This window comes from Chiloscyllium punctatum, chromosome 10 (genome assembly GCF_047496795.1).
Source record: "Chiloscyllium punctatum isolate Juve2018m chromosome 10, sChiPun1.3, whole genome shotgun sequence".
In the NCBI taxonomy this organism is placed as follows: Eukaryota; Metazoa; Chordata; class Chondrichthyes; order Orectolobiformes; family Hemiscylliidae; genus Chiloscyllium; species Chiloscyllium punctatum.
This window is the reverse complement of record NC_092748.1, coordinates 106,586,800-106,606,970: the sequence shown is the minus strand read 5'-3', so window position 1 is coordinate 106,606,970 and position 20,171 is coordinate 106,586,800. Positions and strand designations below refer to the sequence as shown.

Below are 20,171 nucleotides of genomic sequence, written 5' to 3'. Positions count from 1 at the left end.
GGAATCATTCATGATTAGAAAAACACTAGGATCTATGAATAGATGCCGTCTGATTTGAAAATCGACAGAGTTAACATGGTTCCATGAAATCAAAATAATGATTGTTGAATTTATGTTTTATGATGAAACATGTAAGGTGGATAAAGGGAACCATTAATGTGGTGTATTTCGAATTTCGAAAGGTAGTCCATAAGATGTCACAGAAAAACCTAGATTTGTTTAGAAGCTGTTCTGAGAAGGTTTACTCGACTAATGCCTGGAATGAGTAAATTGCCATGTGACAGAATGCTAGGCCTGTAACCTCTGGAGTTTAAAAGAGCCAGAGGTGATGTAGTGTGTGCCACATCAATATGCAAAGGATGTTTCCTCTTGTGGGACAATCTAGAATGGAGAACCATAGATTAGAAATAAAGAGTCGTCCATTTAAGACAGTGATGAGTAAACATTGTTTTCTCTTCTGCTAAAGGCAGTGGATACAGATTTCTAACATTTTTTAATTCTGGTGTTTCTTGATTGCTGGAAAGGCTGGACAGGCTTGGCCTGTATCCTCTGGAGTTTAAAAGAGTCAGACATAACTTAGTTGAAACATAGAAGCTCTGTTTCTGGGATGCCTGTACTTGTGCCTCGTTCATATGTTCGAGACCCTCTCCACCATGATAAGAAATAGTAGATGATGCCAGAAATTGACAGACCCATTCTAAAACATCCCAGAAACAGAGCTTCTATGTTTCAACTAAGTTATGTCTGACTCTTTTAAACTCCAGAGGATCCAGGCCTAGCCTGTCCAGCCTTTCCTCATCAGGCTAACTGTTCATTCCAGATAGTGGCAACATGACAATTCCCATTTTCACAGGAGGAGAGGGAATGGGATTGGGTCATGTTTGGAGTTCCCTTGAATGATTTCTTTTCCACTGCGTGGAGCTCTGGGATGCTGGCAGTGGGGCAGTGACCCTGGGAAGTGGGAGTCAATGCTGCAATCCAATGCATATTGATCAGTATGTGCAGAATCCCAGATCAGCGTGCCAAAGTGGAAAACAGGATTAGACTAGCCAGCTGGTTGTTTTTGTCCAGCACAGACTCGATGGGTTGAAAGGCCTTTTCTATGCTGCTGTGTGGCTACATGCACAGTGGCACCGCTTCGAGGGGATTTTGGTCATGACTCACACGAGTATTTCAGAGAGCTGCTCTCTGTGTTAACTATGAGCTCCATCCACTCAAGTTGGACTTTGGGAGCAAAAATAATTTGCAGGATGAGTCTGGGGAAACACTGGTATTATCATGAGACTGTTCATCCACACACCCAGCAAATGGGTTCAAATTATGCCAAGACAGACAGTGGAATTTGAAGGGCTTTTGCCCTGACTGATGAGGGGCCTTTGCCCAAAACATTGATTCTCCTACTCCTCAGCTGCTGCCTGACCTCCTGTGCTTTTCCAGCAACACAGTCTCGACTCTGATCTCCAGCACCTGCAGTCCTCACTTTCGCCTCGTGAAATTTGAATGCAATAAAACAAAAACCATCTCGAGCTAAGAGTCTCATGATGACGATGAGTCAATTGTCATGAAAAAAAAATCATCTGGTTCTCTAATGTCCTTTAGGGAAGGAGACTGCCATCCTTACCTAGTCTGGTCTACATGTGACTCCAGATCTACAGCAACGTGGTTGACCCTGAACTGACTACAGGGCAATTAGGGATGGGCAATAAATGCTGGCCTAGCCAGTGACACCTTCATTCCATGAATGAATAATAAAAAAGAGCAAGTTTATTTGGATAACTGGGATGTATCTTTGGAGAGGTAAGGTGACCCTCTGAATGTGGTGCTGGGACACCTTTGAAGGTGGTAAGGTGCCTTTTGCAGCAGGAGGTTTAGAACTGTAAAAATCATGATGATTACACATAAAATGTCCTGCAGTTATATATACTTGTGTTTCACACTTTCTTTTTACATGGCGGAAACAGTGCCAGAGATCCAAGTCAGGCCTTTCACTCAGCCTGCCTCCATACCCAGCATCCTCTCATCATTTCTGCCACCCTTACCCAGTCTGGCCTATATGTGACATGGTTGACTTCTAGCTACCCTCTGGAGATAGTGAAGACTGCAGATACTGGAAAGTCAGAGTCGATAAAATGTTGAGCTAGAGAAAGCACAGCAGGTCAAGCAGCATCAGAAGAGCAGGGGAGTCAATGTTTTGGGCAGGTCCCTCGATCAGTCCTGAAGGGCCCAGCAATCCACTCAGTTCAAAATCACATGAGAGGGTAAAAATAAAACCTGAACACATTCATGGGCGTGTTTAAACACCCACTTACATGCATACTAACAAACACTTTTTCACACTTACGCATGGCCATTGATGCACCTACGTAAACGCTCCCATTCCGGCCTGTACTGTCACATAAAAACTGGAATGATCTGCCTAGGGCCCTTCACCTTTTCACACATTTATCAAAGACTTAGAATGCTGAGACATCAACTTAGTTGATATGTTGAATAGTTGGAAGCAGAAACATTGTAAAAACATTGATTAAATGTGTCTGTGAAACTATGGAGTCTTGTGGAAGGACCATAGAATCAGGGTTTGGTCATTCAGCCCCTTATGTCTGTTTTGCAGTTCAATTATATTGTTGCTGAACTGGTCTTTAAGTCATAATTTACTTATCATTATTCCATCTGCCTTCACATCATTAACCAACAAAATTTTGTTTCAAAATTTCAATTGATCCCACCTTCTCTGACAAGTGGGCAAGAGGATTAATTTTCTTTTCATAGTTAAAAGGTATCTGGATGGGTATATGAATAGGAAAGGTCTAGAGGGATATGAGCCAACTGCTGGCAAATGGGACGAGATTAATTTAGGATATCTGATCAGTGCAGACAAGTTGGATAGAAGGATCTTTTCCGTGCTGTATGACTCAATGACTCTGTGTGGCAAAGTGCTTCCTGCTGTCCCTTACAAATGATTTATCTTCAAATGTGAGATTTGTCTTTGACCCGAAGTGGTTTCTCTGTGCATTTACCTTGTAATGTGTAAAAGGTCTCAATCAGATCAGTTAATACCTGAAAGGGTTAAGTGACACTGCATGATACAAATATAAAGGAAGGTTTCTGGGGAAAAGTAGCCAGAGTTGTTCAGATGTTGTTCCAATGCCCAGTCTTGGTTGTGTATATTAGAATGTTTCGGTAGCAGTAATCTTAAGTCGAATGGTTGTTTTCTAAGGCTTTACAAGAGACAGTTATGTCCCATAGAAGTAATTCAAGAAGAAGTTAGACATCATTCTTAAGGATAAAGGGATAAAACGGTATGGGGGAGAAAGTGGAATGGGGTCTGAGTTGGATGACCAGCCATGATCATATTGATTGGCAAATAGTCTACCATGCTCCTATATTTCTTTATAATGTTTTTAAGTAATTTTTAAATATGTGTAATACATCTGAGTCCAGTTCATCAAGATTAAATTTCAAAGATTTCTTGTGGGCATCTTGACATTAGTAAGTTAGGGTAATATCAATAAGAAGGATTGGTGGCAATGTATCTGCTGAAGGTGGACGACCAAGACATAGTGATACTTTCAATCACTTAAACCCTAAGAAGTAAGGGCTATTTTAATGCACCTCCTCTCTTATTTTAACCCTTTTGTTATGATTCTGGATTGCTTTTTTTCCTGTACAACAGCCACCTCTGCACAGCAAAATAATTTATTGTCCATTAATATTCTGGGATATGATCAGCCAAGAAGCATTTCCACAGTTAATGAGCTTGTGACCTTTGCAGAGCTGCTTTGTTCCTACAGCAGATGATGTTGGTTGATTGGTCATGTTAGTTCAAGAACACAGTATATTTTATTACTGAACAATGTCTCACCTGTCTCTTCGCAGATTGATCAGCTCCCAACACTGAGGTTCAACCTGTCGTCAGGAACTGACACAGAGTTCAATGGCATGAGATCCCTGATCCTGGGCAAGATCATGGGTAAGGATCTTCTTTATTCCTGATATTTTCATTCTACTTTATTAAATTGTAGGTGGTACAGTGGTTAGCATTGATGTCTCGCAGCACCAACGACCCAGATTTAATCCTAACCTTGGGCAACAGTGTGGAGATTGTACATTCTCCCCATGTCTGTGTGGTTCCCTCTAGGTGCTCTAGTTTCATCCGACAATCCAAAGATGTGCAGGTTAGGTGGATTGGCCATGCCAAATTGTTCATAATGTCCAGTGATGTGTAGGCTAGATGGATTAGCTGTGGGAAATGCAAGATTACAGGGATAGGATAGGGAATGCATCTGGGTAAGATGCTCTTCAGAAGATCAGTGTGGACTTGCTGGGCAGAATGGTCTGCTTCCAAACTGTAGGGATTCCATGATTCATCTCTCCTACTATTGGAAACATCTTCTCCACTTCTAGTCTATCCAGGCCCCCGAATATTCTGCAAGTTTCAATCAGATTCCCCTCCCTCATCCTTATAAACTCCTTTAAGTACAGGCCCAGGGACCTCAACCACTCCTCAAATGACTAGGCCTTCATCCCTGACTCATTTGCCTCTGGGCTCCCTCCAATGCCAGCACATCTTTACTTAGAATTGGGGCCCAAAAGTACTCACTTCCAAATTCTGTGAGAAGAAGTTGAGAGTTGTATTAGAGTTAGGTCCTTCTAAAATCAGGAAGAGGTCCAGCACGCAAAAAATAATGGAACAATTTCGGCTTCCCTCTCAAAAGCGGTATTGAGGCTGGGAGTCAAGGGAACATTTCACAACTAAGACTGATGGATTTTTATTCACAACTAAGACTGATGGATTTTTATTCACAACTAAGACTGATGGATTTTTACTCACAACTAAGACTGATGGATTTTTATTCACAACTAAGACTGATGGATTTTTATTCACAACTAAGACTGATGGATTTTTATTCACAACTAAGACTGATGGATTTTTATTCACAACTAAGACTGATGGATTTTTATGAGGCAAGTATTTTAAAGGTTACGGATGCAATGCAGGTGACAGATTTAAGATAAATATCTGCCATGATCAAATAGACTGGCAGCATGACATTGAGGTACCGAACGCCCTACCCTTTGCTCCGAGCTGGGATACACTTGTATTCAAAGCAAGTCAGAGAAGGTTCACTCAGCTATTTCTTGGGTGAAACATGTTGTCTTATCAGAAGAGGTTGAGCAGATTGGGTCTGAATTCTTTGAAGTTTAAAAGAATGAGAGGTGACCTTACAGAAAACCTTACAAGACTCTGAGGGGCATTGACAGGAAAGCTGAGAGGATTTCCCCTTCCTCGGGGTTTCCGGTGCTACGGGGCACAGCTTCAAAATAAGGCAGATGTGAGGAAGGAGTTTTCTCATCAAAGGATGTTAATGCTTGATTTTCCCTTTGTCAGCCAGCAATGGAGGCTGTGTCCTTGAATTTATTTCAAGGATGAGTTGCTTTGATTGGCGAGAGAAATGAATGGTGTCTGGGAGCAGGCAGGAGAGTAGAGTTAACGTCACACTGGTGTTACTGAGTGACAGAGCACGATGGAAGGGTTGCATAGCCTGTTCCACTTGTTAGTTCTCTTGTTCTAGCTCCTCTATTCAGAGCCAATGTTCACAAATTTTACTAAGATCAGTCTACTGCCACTGATTTCAGAAAGTGAGGCAACTGGCAAGAGACCTTTGAAGAAAGAAACTGGTGCATAGAGCTACTAACCCGACCTTGTGAAAAATACTCAAAAATACAAGTGAGCAGACTTCTGATTGAGCAGTGGCGTGAGGGAGATAAAACCTTTATAGAACAGGGCAGAGCCTGAATTATGTGCTTAGCTAACTGATCTCTGTTCCTCACCGGTACCTCAGAATTCAGGACACCAAGGAGGCTTGTGGTAAATCATGTTAAATAAACTCATTTCAGCAGTGTTAAACAAGAACTCACTGAGCATGAAATTTAATGTACTTCCAAAGCCCCACATTAACTTTTAATGTAAATTATGTTCAACTGAGGCAGATGACTGTTGCACAGTGTTTTTTTTAATTATTGATGATTTCAGAATTGGTAATTACAAGGTCAAGAGTACGATGTTATATACTTGTTGAGTATTCATGAAGAATTGGTGCAGTGCTTTGGTTGTATTATACGGACCATCGAATAATTTCTCACCTTCAAAAGAAATACCTTAACGGCTTTAGCATGTCCAAAGCAACGTTATACCAATTAATTAGTTTTCAAAAGGTTACAACAGAGGAAACATGACAATCTATTTATGCACAGGCAGCTCCCACAAGCGGCAGCTGATGATGACCAGACAATCTACTTCAGTGACGGTCGTGTTCAGTTGTTCGATTGTTCGGTGTTCGGTTGTGTGTGCCTGTTGAGTGCTCGTTGTGCTGTGGATGTGGCGACAGAGAAATTGAAACAAACAGTCAGGAATGTAAAGATGACATTTGAGAAGCACTGACGTTAAGCCGCTGCCCACATGTAGAATCATGGTGATAGTTATCATGGCACGGGAGAAACAGGGTGTACTCACCTGCAAATTACACAGCAGCAACTCACCACACTCCTTCAAAGGCAGTCTTGAAATCTATCCAGAACATAAGAAAATCCAAACAGGAGTACGCCATTCAGCCCCTCGAACCTGTTCCACCATTCGTGGTTGATCTGTGGCCTATCTCCATATTCTGCCTTTGACCATATTCCTTAATATCTTTTCTTAACAGAATAAAAAAATCTCGTCTTTAAAACTAACAACAGATCCAGCATCAACCACCATTTGTGGAAGAGAGGTCCAAACTTCTCCCACACTTTTAGTGCAAAACTTCTTTCTAACATCTCTCCTGAATGCAGTTATTGCAAATCAGAAACAAAAACAGAAATTGCTGGAAAAGCAGTGTCCGTGGAGAGAAGTCAGAGTTGGGTGGAGTGACCCTTCCCCAGAACTGGCTCCTCTTTGAAATTCGGGTCAAGAATTGAAAACGATCAGGATTTTCAGGCAAGTAGATTGGGAGATTGAGGGAAACTTGAACAGACAACCTGGAACTAATGATTAAATTCTACAGTTAGAGCCAGATCTGTTAGGATTGAAATTAGGAGACACTTCAGCGTACAAAAGGCAGTAACATTTGAAAGTCCTTGCTGGGAAATGGCAATTTATCAATTGTCAATTTAAAACTGAGACTGATAAGTTTTGGTCAGAGAAAGTGAGGACTGCAGATGCTGGGGAATCAGAGTCAAAAAGTATGGTGCTGGAAAAGTATAGCAGGTCAGGCAGCATCCAAAGACCAGGAGAGTCGACGTTTCAGACATAAGCCCTTCATCAGGAATGATAAATTTTGGTAGCCAAAGACTATTGAGGAATGTGGGTCAAAGGCAAGCATATGGAGCCAATTCACAGATGAGCCACAATCCCCACTGTAGGGTGGAGGATGAATTTGAGGGGTTGACTCCTACTTGTTCACCTTTGAGCCTTAATTTGATTTCCCTCATGTGTGATCTCTTAAATGTGATGACAGAATGGGCTGTACCCATGTTAGAAGCAAGAGTTTATCCACAAATATTAATTTGATGAAGCTACTTGGAATAGAGTTCACAGCAATATTGGTGTGTTGAGAATATGCTGCCTGACCTGCTGTACTTTTCCAGCACCAAACTCTCCACTCTGATCTCCAGCAGCTGCAGTCCTCACTTTCTCCTATAATGGGGATCGGTTTTGACTGGATGGCTGGTTCACAAGACAGAGTGATGTCAATCTTCCTGCCTTTTTAACCTCACTCCTTGCCCCAGGCATGATGACCCCCAGGTTAAACTCACTTACCAGTCTTCTGCAATTAGAGACCCACCCTTTGGTGATTTTACTAGTGTTCTGTACTTGCTGTATTGAACAAAGAAGCACATTTTTAAGCATCAATCACTTGAACCACCATTGAAATGATGGAAGTTTGATTTTTTTTTGTTACTTTTCTCTCCTGCTGAAGCATGTATTGTCCTGCATCTAGAACTAACTTTCGTGCTGTTTTGTTTGAACTATAGACATTAGTGGGCTGGACAAAGAGCTCCTAAAAGCAAACACTTGGGGATTTATTGGCTGCCTTTCTACCGTCCAGTTTAATGGGATCACACCACTCAAGGCCGCCCTACGTCACTCCAGCGCTGCACCGGTCACGGTCAAGGGCAGTTTGGCTGAGTCAACATGTGGCGTTTCAGGATCAGCTGGTTCAAGAGCCATCACAACAACCCATCCACTTGCAGGTAAGATCATCTTTTATTTAAGCCAATACCACCATTTAATTCGAAAGGTGAGAATTGCATTGAATTTTCACCACAGATACAGTCCAAGTAGCCAATGGAATCCTTTCTCCTTCCCTTACCCATCTCACTCTATCAGCATGGCCTATTTTTTTCTGCCTTGGGCTTATCTAGCTTGATCTTAAAAGTATCCATACTATTCAGCTCAACCATTGTCCCTGGTGATAACTTCCACATTCTCTCCAATCTTTGTGAAATAAAAAGTTCTTCTGAATTTTCTGTTAGAATTCTTTATGACGATCTTATATTGATGGTCTCTAACTTCGCTCTGTCCTACAAGTAAAAACACTCTCTCTGCATCCCTCAAAATCTTCCATAAATCAAAAAAGCACTTACAGACTATCACTTAAGTTTCTCTTTCTCAGGGAAAATATACCTATCTCTTTCGGCTTTTCCTGATAGAGTTCTAATCCCTACTGTCAGTTCCCACAGTGTGGAGTCGCAGGTAGACAGGGTAGTGAAGAAGACATTTGGTACGCTTCCCTTTATTGGTCAGTGCACTGAGTATAGTTGGGAGGTCATATTGTGGTTGTTCAGGATGGTTGGTTAGGTCACTTTTGGCATTCAGTTCTGGTCTCCTTGCTATAAGAAAGATATTGTTTCAGTTGAAACGGTTCAGAAAAGATTTACAAAGATGTTGCCAGGATTGGAGGATTTGAGCTATCGGGAGAGGCTGAATAAGTTGCAGCTGTTTTCCCTGGAGTGTCAGGGGCTGAGGGGTGCCCTTATAGAGGTTTATAAAATCATGAGAGACATGAATAGGGTGAATAGTCAAGGTATTTTCCCTCAAGGTAGAGGAGTCCAAAACTAGAGGGCATAGGTTTTAAGGTGAGAGGGAAAAGATTTTAAAGGGACCTAGGGGGTAACTTTTTCACACAGAGGGTGGTGCATGTGTTGGACTGAGTTGCCAGAGGATGTGGAGGAGGCTGGTTCTGGTACAATATTTAAAAGGTATCTGGATAGGTATATGAATAGGAAAGGTTTAGATGGATATGGGTTAAGTGTAGACAAATGGAACAGATTAATTTAGGATATCCCGGTCGGTATGGATGAGTTGGACTGAAGGGTTTGTTTCCGTTTTGTACATCTCTATGACTCCATGACACCAAGTCAGATCTCAAAAGTGAAATCTGGCTTAATAGACCCAAACTATTTTTTTTACTGTGAAAGTCAGACACTGACCACATTCACAAAATGTTGTTGGTGTACTGCCAATGTAAAGATTAGATGTACTAAATGGATATGAAGATAAATTGAAGGGGTTGAGACTGATCTTCTTGGAGTAAGGAAGACTGACAGGGTATTTGATGGATTATAAGTGAGCTGGATAGAGTAGTTCGGGTGAAGATGTTCTCACTCATAAAAGAAAAAAAATTACTAGAGGGCGTAGATTTAATGTGATGTGCTAACAAAGGCTGGTATGAGAAAAAGCTTTTTCACACAGTGATTGGTTAGGGTATGGAGTGCACTCTCTGGAAATATGATGGAGGCAGATTCATTTGAGGCATTCAAGAGGGCATTAGATGATTATTTGGATAGAAGTGGCATATAGGTATTTGGGGAAAAGGCAGGAGATTGACACGACGGGATAGAACCAGTGTGGGCACAATGGGACAAATGGCCTCCTTCTGTACTGTAACAATTCTATGAAGAAATACCATTACCCTCACATAAAGGCTCCTTGCTCAGGCTTTTGTATCTGTAATCAGTTTCCATTCTGTGAATTTATGTGCAATCATGAGATCCTGTTTTCCTTAAGCCAGTGTCTCTCTCTAAGACATCTAAAACATATTGAGTACTAGACTTACTATGAACTTAATTCAAAGCCAGTACACGAGTTCCTTAACGCAGTGTCAAGTAGACTGGCCTCCATCTTCTTTCACCCCACAGACACAAGCTGCCTGACAAATTGGCAATTAGTAACTGACCTGTCTCCTGCTGCTGATATCCCATGATAAAATAAAATAAAAGTAGCTTTCTCAACTCTCAATCAGAAGGTTGTGGTTTCAAAGCCAATTCCAAAGACCAAAGCACAAAAATCCAGGTCCATATTGCAGTGCAGTTCTGAGAGAGTGCAGTCCTGTCAGAAGTACCATCAATCAAGTGAAATGTTACACCAAAGCCTAGTCTATCCTTTCAGGAATAAATGAAAGATCCATGGCACTGTTTTCATGGAGAGAAGGGCAATTCTCAATTGGTTAATATTTAGTCCTCAATCAGCATTCCAAAAAAAACCTAGCTATCTGGTTAGTAAACATTGTGAGACCTTACTTTCTGCAAACTGGGTGTTATGATTCCTATATTGCAACTGTGACTACAATTCATTTGTACTTCATTAACTCTAAAGCTCTTCAGGATGTTGTGTGTTTTAAAAAGATGCTGTGTAAATGCTAAGATTACATTTCCTCTTTCCACTTTCTGCTCTTTGTTGCTTGTTGCTCTCAGTGTTGCCTGAGCTCAGCTAAGCTGGGCTAGTTAAATTCTAAAACAAAGTATAAGATGTGTAGTTAGTTTCCACTTAAGCCCTTACCCCCATTCATCTTTGGATGTTGACATTACATTGCTGCATAACTTGTTCCCCTCATCCACACGATGGGTTGCGCTGTATGGTGAACTGAGGGATCTGTGATCCCCTGATCTCCCCTAAACTGCCGAGTTGTTTTGTCCCCCATAACTCCCTTGTCCAAAGTCCACAGAAACTGAGCTTTGGGCAGTGCAGTCATGAGCAGTTTGATTGACTTTTTGTTTTCCTCCTTCTGCCAGAAGATGGCACTGTGCAACAACCTAAGCTTGCATTATCTTGAGAAGTCCCGGTGAACCAAGCAGTATTATCCAGTCATCCCTTCCCTCATTTTTGAGTTATCTTAGAGACTTTATATGAAAATTATTGGAACTCTCTCCTGCAAGCCTCAATGGAGATTTGATCATGTGTTAAGTTTAAACCTGAGCTTGCTGGTCTTTAATGAATGACATTAATATTTAGGGAGGATAAGAGTTTGGAGATTTGATCATGTGTTAAGTTTAAACCTGAGCTTGCTGGTCTTTAATGAATGACATTAATATTTAGGGAGGATAAGAGTTCAACACAGGCTCAAACCTCAATTCAATAAGATCTGCTTCATACCTCAACATTGTTTTAGCCATCATTTTGATGAATGGCAAAACAGGCTGGAAGGGACAAATGACTTACTCCTCGTTCTAAATCCGATGTTCCTACAACTCTTTTAATGAACAGAAGTCTACTAACTTCTTTCTTTCTTATATTCTTTCTTGGGATACAGGTATCCCTGCAAGGCCAGTATTTGTTGCTCATCCTTAATCATCCTTTGAACTGAGGAGTTTATTGGGTCACTTCAGAGAGCGTTTAAAGGTCAACTGCTTTGCTATTGGGTTGGGGTCACCTGGAGGTCAGCGTAGGTAAGGATGGTAGATATTCTTCTGTCAAGAATCTTAGTGAATCAGATGGGGCTTTTACAACAATTGACGATAATTTCATGGTCACTATTCACTTTGCATTCACTTCAAGGATTTTTTTCTCCGTATACTGCCATAGTGAGATTTGAACCCACATTCCCAGATGTTATCAGTACATTTCTGTCTCCCCCTAAATACACCCAACAAGTGGGCCCGGATTAGACAATTGCAAAATCCTTTAAGTAATCAATCATTTAACCTCAGTCTGAAACTTCCCCGGTCAGAGGAAATTATTTCCAGAGGCGAAAGTGGGTCCTGCTGGAGATTAGAGTCGTGCTGGAAAAGCACAGCAAGTCAGGCAGCATCCAAGGAGCAGGAAAATTGACATTTTGGGCCAAAGCTCTTCATCAGGAATCATTTGGCCCAAAACGTCGATTTTCCTGCTCCTCAGACGCTGGCTAACTGCTGTGCTTTTCCAGCACTAATCTAATCTTGAAATAATTTCCAGAAGCTAGCAGGTTACCTCTTTGACAATTTTATGTTTCAGAGCAATTGTATCTTACTCTTGGGAATTTGCAGAAATATAGGGCTAGTCTACCCAACCTCCCCTACTGGACAGTCCTCTCATCGCGGGAGCCAGTCTTGCGAACCTTCATTGCACTCCCTCCAGGGCACATATGTGCACTTACAAACTTGCACTATAAACTAACCCTGTTGCAAGTAAACAACCTAAAGTCCTACATTGTACTCCAGGACTCCAGGGTTGGGTTTACAAAGCCAGGAGAAATCCCAGCTCTGGGAAACATCTATAAAAATGGCAACCTGCACTTCCTAATTTTAGTGAGGCGGAGGAGTTGGTGGGGGTCGAGGGAATTTGGGAGTTGAGAGAAACATATGAGACTGTCAGTTCCCAAGGCAAACCAAGCAGAAAACCTGCCTCAGGGCTCCAACATTATGAGGGTTAAAGTTCAAAGATAAAGGTTTAAAACATAAAACATTCCTCCCTCACTCTCCATGTTCCTTTTATACCTACCTATACCCATGGCTCTTCAAACTTCCTTTGCCAACCAATGCCTCTATATCCTTGCCTCATCATCGCTACACCACTTACGTATTCACCATGGCACCACATAACCCTGTGTCTGTGTGGGTTTCCTCCGGATGCTCTAGTTTCCTCCCGCTGTCCAAAGATGTACAGGTCAGGTGAATTGGCCATGCTAAATTGCCCATAGTGTTAGATGTGTTAGTCAGAGGTAAGTGTAGGGAAATGGGTCTGGGTGGGTTACTCTTCGAGGGTTGGTGTGGACTTGTTGGGCCAAATGGCCTGTTTCCACACTGTAGGGAATCTAATCTAATAACACCTCTGCACCCAATCATAAATGAAGTTATTTGGTTATTGGTGATATCACTATTAAAAGAAAACACTCCCATTTATTCAAAATGATATCTAATATATTGAAATTGCTTCAACAAACCCCTAATGGAAACAAACATTTCACTGAAGTGCTTTGTTCCTGATTTCAGCAAACATCCCCATTCAACAAACAGCTGGAGTTGTCCATCAATAGACACCCCATTGTGAAACTCAGGCTTTTGCAGCCAATGGTTATATGAACAAGTACTCTGAAGTACCAAGCATTTTGTTTAACTAGACAAAGTCATGGCAGCTTTGGCAACCCAAATGACTTTGGATACTGCTTACTCACAAATAATCTTTTTTCACAATGTCAAAAGGTACCAGAAGTAACCTTACCTGTCCCAGAGTGCTTTATCTTAATCAAAGATGCGCATGGACCAAATCCAAAAAAGTATCATGGATCTACAAAAAGAGAGAAATGCAGAACAATTGTCCAGCCCTCATCCTTCTCACCTTTTCACTCTCTCGCATCCCAAACACTCCCTATGCCCCACTCAGGCCATCCTTTGCACCTGGGCAGAAGTGGGTACTGTAGATGCTGGAGAAGGGCTTTTGCCCAAAATGTCAATTTTCCTGATCCTCAGGTGCTGCCTGACCTGCTGTGCTTTTCCAGCACTACTCTAATCCCAACCTTTGCACCTCACTGGCCTAGAATGTGGGAAACCAAGCATTGCTATTCCTAGAATTGCCAGAGGAGTTAAAGATCTGACAAATGTCATCAAAATTCCACAATTAACCAGTCCAAGTTGACAAAAAGCAAGGGCCAGTTTTTTTTTTACTTAACAATGATTACTATTCATTACAAATAAATACATTCTAGCTACAGGAAAACAATTATGAGCCATTAATATACAACTCTACCAGTTAAAACTCTGACTCCCTTCAGTTCTCCATCTACACATGCGTATAAAAAGACAGACTCAAAAGAAAGGTGAGAGAACGTGAGGACTGCAGATGCTGGAGCATCAGATTTGAGAAGTGTGGCATACATCAGGAATGGGCTTATGCCCGAAACATTGATTCTCCTGCTCCTTGGATGCTGCCTGATCTGCTGTGCTTTTCCAGCACCACATTTTTTGACTCAAAAGGAGGGTGTCATGGTGGAGGGAAAGTTTGGGAAGGCAGCTCAGTGGTCTCTATCTGAAGGTCCGCGGAGATGGTCTTTCTGTTTTGTCAGGATCTGCTGCTCCTCAATCTTCCCTTCTCCAGTTACTTGTAGGAGGCACAGGGCGATTGGTTCAAAACTTACAAATTCTCTAACATGTTTATAATGAGGCACAGCTTACAGCTCTTGAGAAGTATAAGTGTTAAAAAATTCACAGCAATTCCTTCCACAATCCTTGATTTTAAAACAATCCATTTCCCATTTCAGTTCAAAATCAAAAGCACAGAAACATGAAGATGCTGCATTATGTAAACTTGTGCACACTAATGCCCTCTACCCATCCCCCTTGGCATCTTGTGCCCATATGCAAACATAGTGCCTTCTACAAACTGTGTTCTCCCCCTTCACCTACCATGCCAATGCAGTGAGTATCTATGTGTACCCATGTACATAAGAGACAGAAAATTCCCATTGCTTCAATTTCAATGTAGCCCACTACCCTCCATTGATAAAATGACTCTCATTCATAAATACGCACTTTGTCATTGGTCAACACTTTCTTTAACCCTGCTCAATACTTCTTGATAGGTCAGTATTCCAAGCGGCTTCTGCGCTTTTTACACACAACTCGGAGAGGTTATCAAAGGTTATTTCGGCCCATCTCTAAGTTCCCTTAGGTCCACCTCTTCAAAGACTGCTGACATCAAGGTGGCCTGAGACCACAGGCAGAGGGGTACCCCAGGTTTTGGAAAGTGTTCTTTGTCTAGCCCATAGAGATGCACTGACATAGGCCTGTTCTGACCATGTTAGATCTCCACACTCAGTGTTTGAGACACCAGGAGCTCCAAAGTTAGATTTTAAATGACTAGGTAAGTTACCGTGCCTGCACGAACCATGGGCCAACATCATGGCACTAGAAATGATCATATTCAGGGGAAGAACTTGGGATTCAAGACTTCTTGAAAGATCATTTCTCCATTAGAGCTGCTGTCCATCATGGTGAAAATCCAAGACTGGATTCGTTCTCACCGATGCCTTGCATTAATGCTCTTTTTTTAATCCATTCATGCAGCCAGCCATTATTGTCAACTATAATTGCTCAGAGAGTAGTGAAGAGTCAACCATATTGCTGTGGGCCTGGAGTCACATCTTGTGCAAACAGGACAGCAGATTTGCTTCCATAAAGGGCATAAGTGAATCAGATGGATTTTTTTCAACCATCAGCAATGTTTTCACAGCCGTCATTAGGCTTGTAATCCCAGACTTCTATTGAATTAAAATTCCATCATCTGCCATGGCAAGATTCAAACCTGGGTCCCCAGAACATTACCAGGGTTTCTGGATTAACAATTCAACAATAAGTAATAGTTCAAAAGCCATCACTTGTCCAAGTGCTGTAAGATTCAAAGGCACTGAGTGCAGTGATGATAGTTGAAAGGCACTTGTTACAAGTTAGAATATTAGCAATTATAACAGAAGGATTATTGGATCATAGGAATAGCACACAACAGGTTATTCAATCTCTTGTATTCATACTAGCTCACTTTCAGAGCATCTTGTCACATCCCATTCACCCATCTTTTCCTGGTAAATTTCTTTCTTAAAGATAATTGTCAAATTTTCCTTTAAATGTGCCGTCTGCCACACTCTCAGACAGACAGCCCAAATCCTCATCACTAGCGAAAAAAATATTGTCCTGCATATCACTTCACGTTCTTTTGCCAATCATTTTAAATTAGTGTCATGTCATACATTGAAATTAATTAGTGGGGAAGATCAAAGAAGTAATTTGTGAATTGCTGGCAATCTTCACTTTCATTCTTGGAGGATAATCTGATAGAGTAGTAAAGAAGCCAAGCAATTTTCAATAATAAAATTGATAAAGGAGGCACATTATTTATAATCAGAGTCCAAAGGCGTGATGCTGGAAAAAGCACAGCCAGTCAGGCAGCATCCGAGGAGCAGGAGAGACGACATTTCAAGCATAAACTCTTTAATCAGACATTCTTGATGAAGAACTTATGCTCAAAACATCAACTCCCCTGCTCCTCGGATACTGCCTGACCAGCTGTGCTTTTTCCAGCATCACACTTTTTGACTCTGACCTATAGCCTCTGCAGTCCTCACTTTCTCCTACTATATTATTTATAATGCAGAGCTGATCAGCTACAGCAGCTTAACCAACAATTACCAACAATTGATCTGTTTTTATTTTCTGATCCCAGCTGACAGTCAGTTGTTCTGGACAGTCAGATCCCAGAGGGAATCCTGGTTTGGTCAAATATAAGTTCAGTGTTTGCAGTTTAGTTTTTGTGATTGTAAAATACTGAACATATTTAAGCAGGGCTGTCAATATTCTTCATTAAAAGAACACATGTTTATTCCACAAAAGAATAAGAAAAAATCTATGTATGTATATAATATATATTACACACACACATACCTATATATATGATAATTTAGAAATGCCTTACCACAATCAGCAAAAAGAATGATTCACCCCTTTTCCAGCAATATTCTTCACAGATACTCAATCCCAGTGAAAAATCACTCTCAATTTAATTCTTTACAGATCTGAGAATCTGGGTTCCTTTTCATTTCTTACAAGCATCAGATTTCTGAATATTCTCTGGAAAACTAACGTGATGTCATTTTGCTGACTTAAATTTGTTCTTTAGAGATTCCACACCTTTCCCCGAGATAGCTGTAGGAGATCAGTTGTTTTAGTATATTTAAAGTAGAGGTTGATACACTTTAGATTGTCAAAGGTCTGAAGGATTATAGGGAGTGTGCACAAAGTGCATTGAAGTGTTCAATCAGCCATGACCATATGAAACGGCAGAGCAAGGTTGACGGACTGAATGGCCTACACCTTTTAGCATGTTCCTATGCTCTTCTGAATTGAACTAAAGCTACTAATGTCCCCAACTATTTGTTTTCCTGTACATTGTTAAACTCAAAATTATAAACACTTCTCCTACTCACATAGCAAATATCAAGAAGCCCAGCAGGTCTGTTAGATACAGTGGAGAGACAAACACAGTTAACATTTCAAGTCTGGTAAGAATCTTCTTCAGAACTCAAAACAGGCCTGGCAGTGTCTGTGAATTTCTCCAGTATGCTCCATGTTTGTTTCAGATTTCCAGCATCAGCAGTATTTTACCTTCATCTATTAACCCCACAATAGGCTAGGGTACTTGAATCACATACATGCTTGACAATGATGAGTTTAGTTCACTGTTCCAAATGACTTTCTGACCCCTTTTCGAAAAAAAATGTTGCGTTTACAGAATTGAAACAGAAACCAATTGGCCTCTACTTTAAAATGCAAGTTTCCAAATTATAACGAAAAAAAATTAGAGACCTTTATTGCAGTTTGTAGAATGGAATGTGGTTAAAATTGAAGATAGGTTTGAGATCTATTTTAAACCAAAGTGACAGGCTTTTGGGCTGATCAGACGTTTTCTGTTCACAATCAATTCTCGTCTCCTCCTTGAAAAACGATTGAAAATTGCTTTTACTTTGCTCGAATCCTGATAAGATTCCATCAGATGCATTGTTCTGCAAATCACACGCACAAAAATTCTGGAAGAAATCGTGCTCAGCAAATTGATGTGGCCTTTGCCTTCTGTGTTTGAAATCTCACTTGGAAAGTTAGTTTAATGTTTTCAAAATGGGTACCGGTGACAGTGAGATAAAATGAACATCAGCTTGCATCAGTCTATACTTTTCACATCATTTTTCATTTTTGCACAAACCCTAGATAAATCCATTGTAAGCAATTCTGTGCCACCACTTTTGGTTGTAAGTGTATATGAAATAGACCTCTCCTATGGAACATGTTATGAGTAGAGACTAATGAAAAAAATATATTGAATTTCGGAAGCCAGCACTTCAAATCTGAAGCAAAGTATTGAGACAGGGTTCCTGATACACAATTTTGCTTTACCTGATCTTAGCACATGTTTGTCTGATGTGGCAATGCTTATTTTATCCTTATATGTTAAAAGATTCAACAGATATATATAACAGCTCACTAATATATACGAATTCAGAGACACATCTATATCTAGCCTAATGTTAAGGTATTTGATTAGAAAGAGTGGCACGTCTCCATCATGTCATGCTTCAAGTGGTCCGAGTTAAGATGGAGTACGAGATAACTCATGCATTACAATAAACTCTTCAATGTACAGAGACAAAAACAGGATGTGGGGCCTCTTGTGAAGATTTGGAAAATAAAACAGTTAAAGAAAACCCAGGCCAACTAGTGAACAGGGAAAGCTGGGTAATTTATCTTGTGACACAAAGTACAAGTGTGAGTTAAACTTAAATAGAACACTGATTGAGCATCAACTGGAGGATTGTATCCAAATTCTGGGCATCTACCTTAGGAAAAGCATCAAGGCATTAGAGAGGGTGCAAAAAAAGATTCACAGGCATGTTTACCGTAATGAAGAAATGTAGTTTAGTGGAGAGATGAAGAAGTTGGATTGTTTTCCTGAGAGAAGTGAAAATTAAGAGTACATTTCAGAGAGACATTCAAAGTTGTAAGTAGACGTGATAGAAGAATTTAGAATGAGAAGGTATGAATAATAAGGCTGAAGAATTCACAGCAATCTTCAACCAGAAGTAGATGATCTATCTCAGCCTCCTCCAGTGGTCCCAGGTATCATGGGCACCAGTCATGGAGTCATAGACTCTTGGAAACAGACCCTTCGGTCCAACCTGTCCATGCTGACCAGATATCCCAACCCAATCTAGCCCCACCTGCCAGCATCCAGCCCATACCCCTCCAACCCTACCTATTCATATACCCATACAAATGCCTTTTAAATGTTGCAATTGTACCAGCCTCCACCACTTCCTCTGGCAGCTCATTCCATACACGTATCTACCTCTGCGTGAAAACGTTGCCCCTCAGGCCTCTTTTATATCTTTTCCCCCTCACCCTAAACCTATGCCCTCCAGTTCTGGACTTCACGACCCCAGGGAAAACACTTTGGTTATTTACCCTATCCATTGCCTCAAGGATTTTGTAAATCTCTATAAGGTCTCCCCTCAGCCTCTGATGCTCCAGGGAAAACAGCCCCAGCCTGTTCAGCCTCTCCTTATAGTTCAAATCCTCCAACCCTGGCAACATCCTTGTAAATCTTTTCTGAACTCTTTCAAGTTTCACAACATCTTTCCGATAGGAAGGAGACCAGAATTGCACGCAATATTCCAACAGTGGCCAAGCCAATGACCTGTATTGCCGCAACATGACCTCCCAACTCCTGTACTCAATACTCTGACCAATAAAGGAAAGCGTACGAAACACCTTCTTCACTATCCTATCTACCTGAGACTCCACTTTCAAGGAGCTATGAACCTGCACTCCAAGGTCTCTTTGTTCAGCAACACTCCTTACGACCTTACCATTAAGTGTATAAGTCCTGCTAAAATTTACTTTCTCAAAATGCAACACCTCGCATTTATCTGAATTAAACTGCATCTGCCGTTTCTCAGCCCATTGGCCCATCTGATCAAGATCCTGTTGTAATCTGAGGTAACCTTTTTCGCTGTCCACCACATCTCCAATTTTGGTGTCTTCTGCAAACTTGCTAACCATGCCTCTTATGCTCACATCCAAATCATTTATATAAATGACAAAAAGTAGAGGACCCAGCACCGATCCTTGTGGCACTCCACTGGTCATAGGTCTCCAGTCTGAAAAACAACCCTCCACCACCACCCTCTGTCTTCTATCTTTGAGCCAGTTCTGTATCCCCATGGCTAGTTCTCCCTGTATTCCCTGAGATCTAACCTTGTTAACCAGTCTCCCATGGGGAACCTTGTTGAACGCCTTACTGAAGTCATATAGATCACATCTACCGTTCTGCCCTCATCAATCCTCTTTGTTACTTCTTCAAAAAAACTCAATCAAGTTTGTGAGACATGATTTCC

The 20,171-nt window shown here is 41.1% G+C and overlaps 1 protein-coding gene across 1 annotated transcript in view; it reads left to right on the top strand.

The window, feature by feature from the left end:
• LOC140482418 (contactin-associated protein-like 5) overlaps positions 1 to 20,171 on the top strand; it is a 1,108,772-nt gene that overhangs the window by 1,039,412 nt on the left and 49,189 nt on the right. The window contains exons 21-22 of the mRNA XM_072579902.1: positions 3,877 to 3,970; positions 8,014 to 8,232. Of these exons, the coding sequence (XP_072436003.1) occupies positions 3,877 to 3,970; positions 8,014 to 8,232 (313 nt within the window). The remainder of the gene's footprint in view (positions 1 to 3,876; positions 3,971 to 8,013; positions 8,233 to 20,171) is intronic.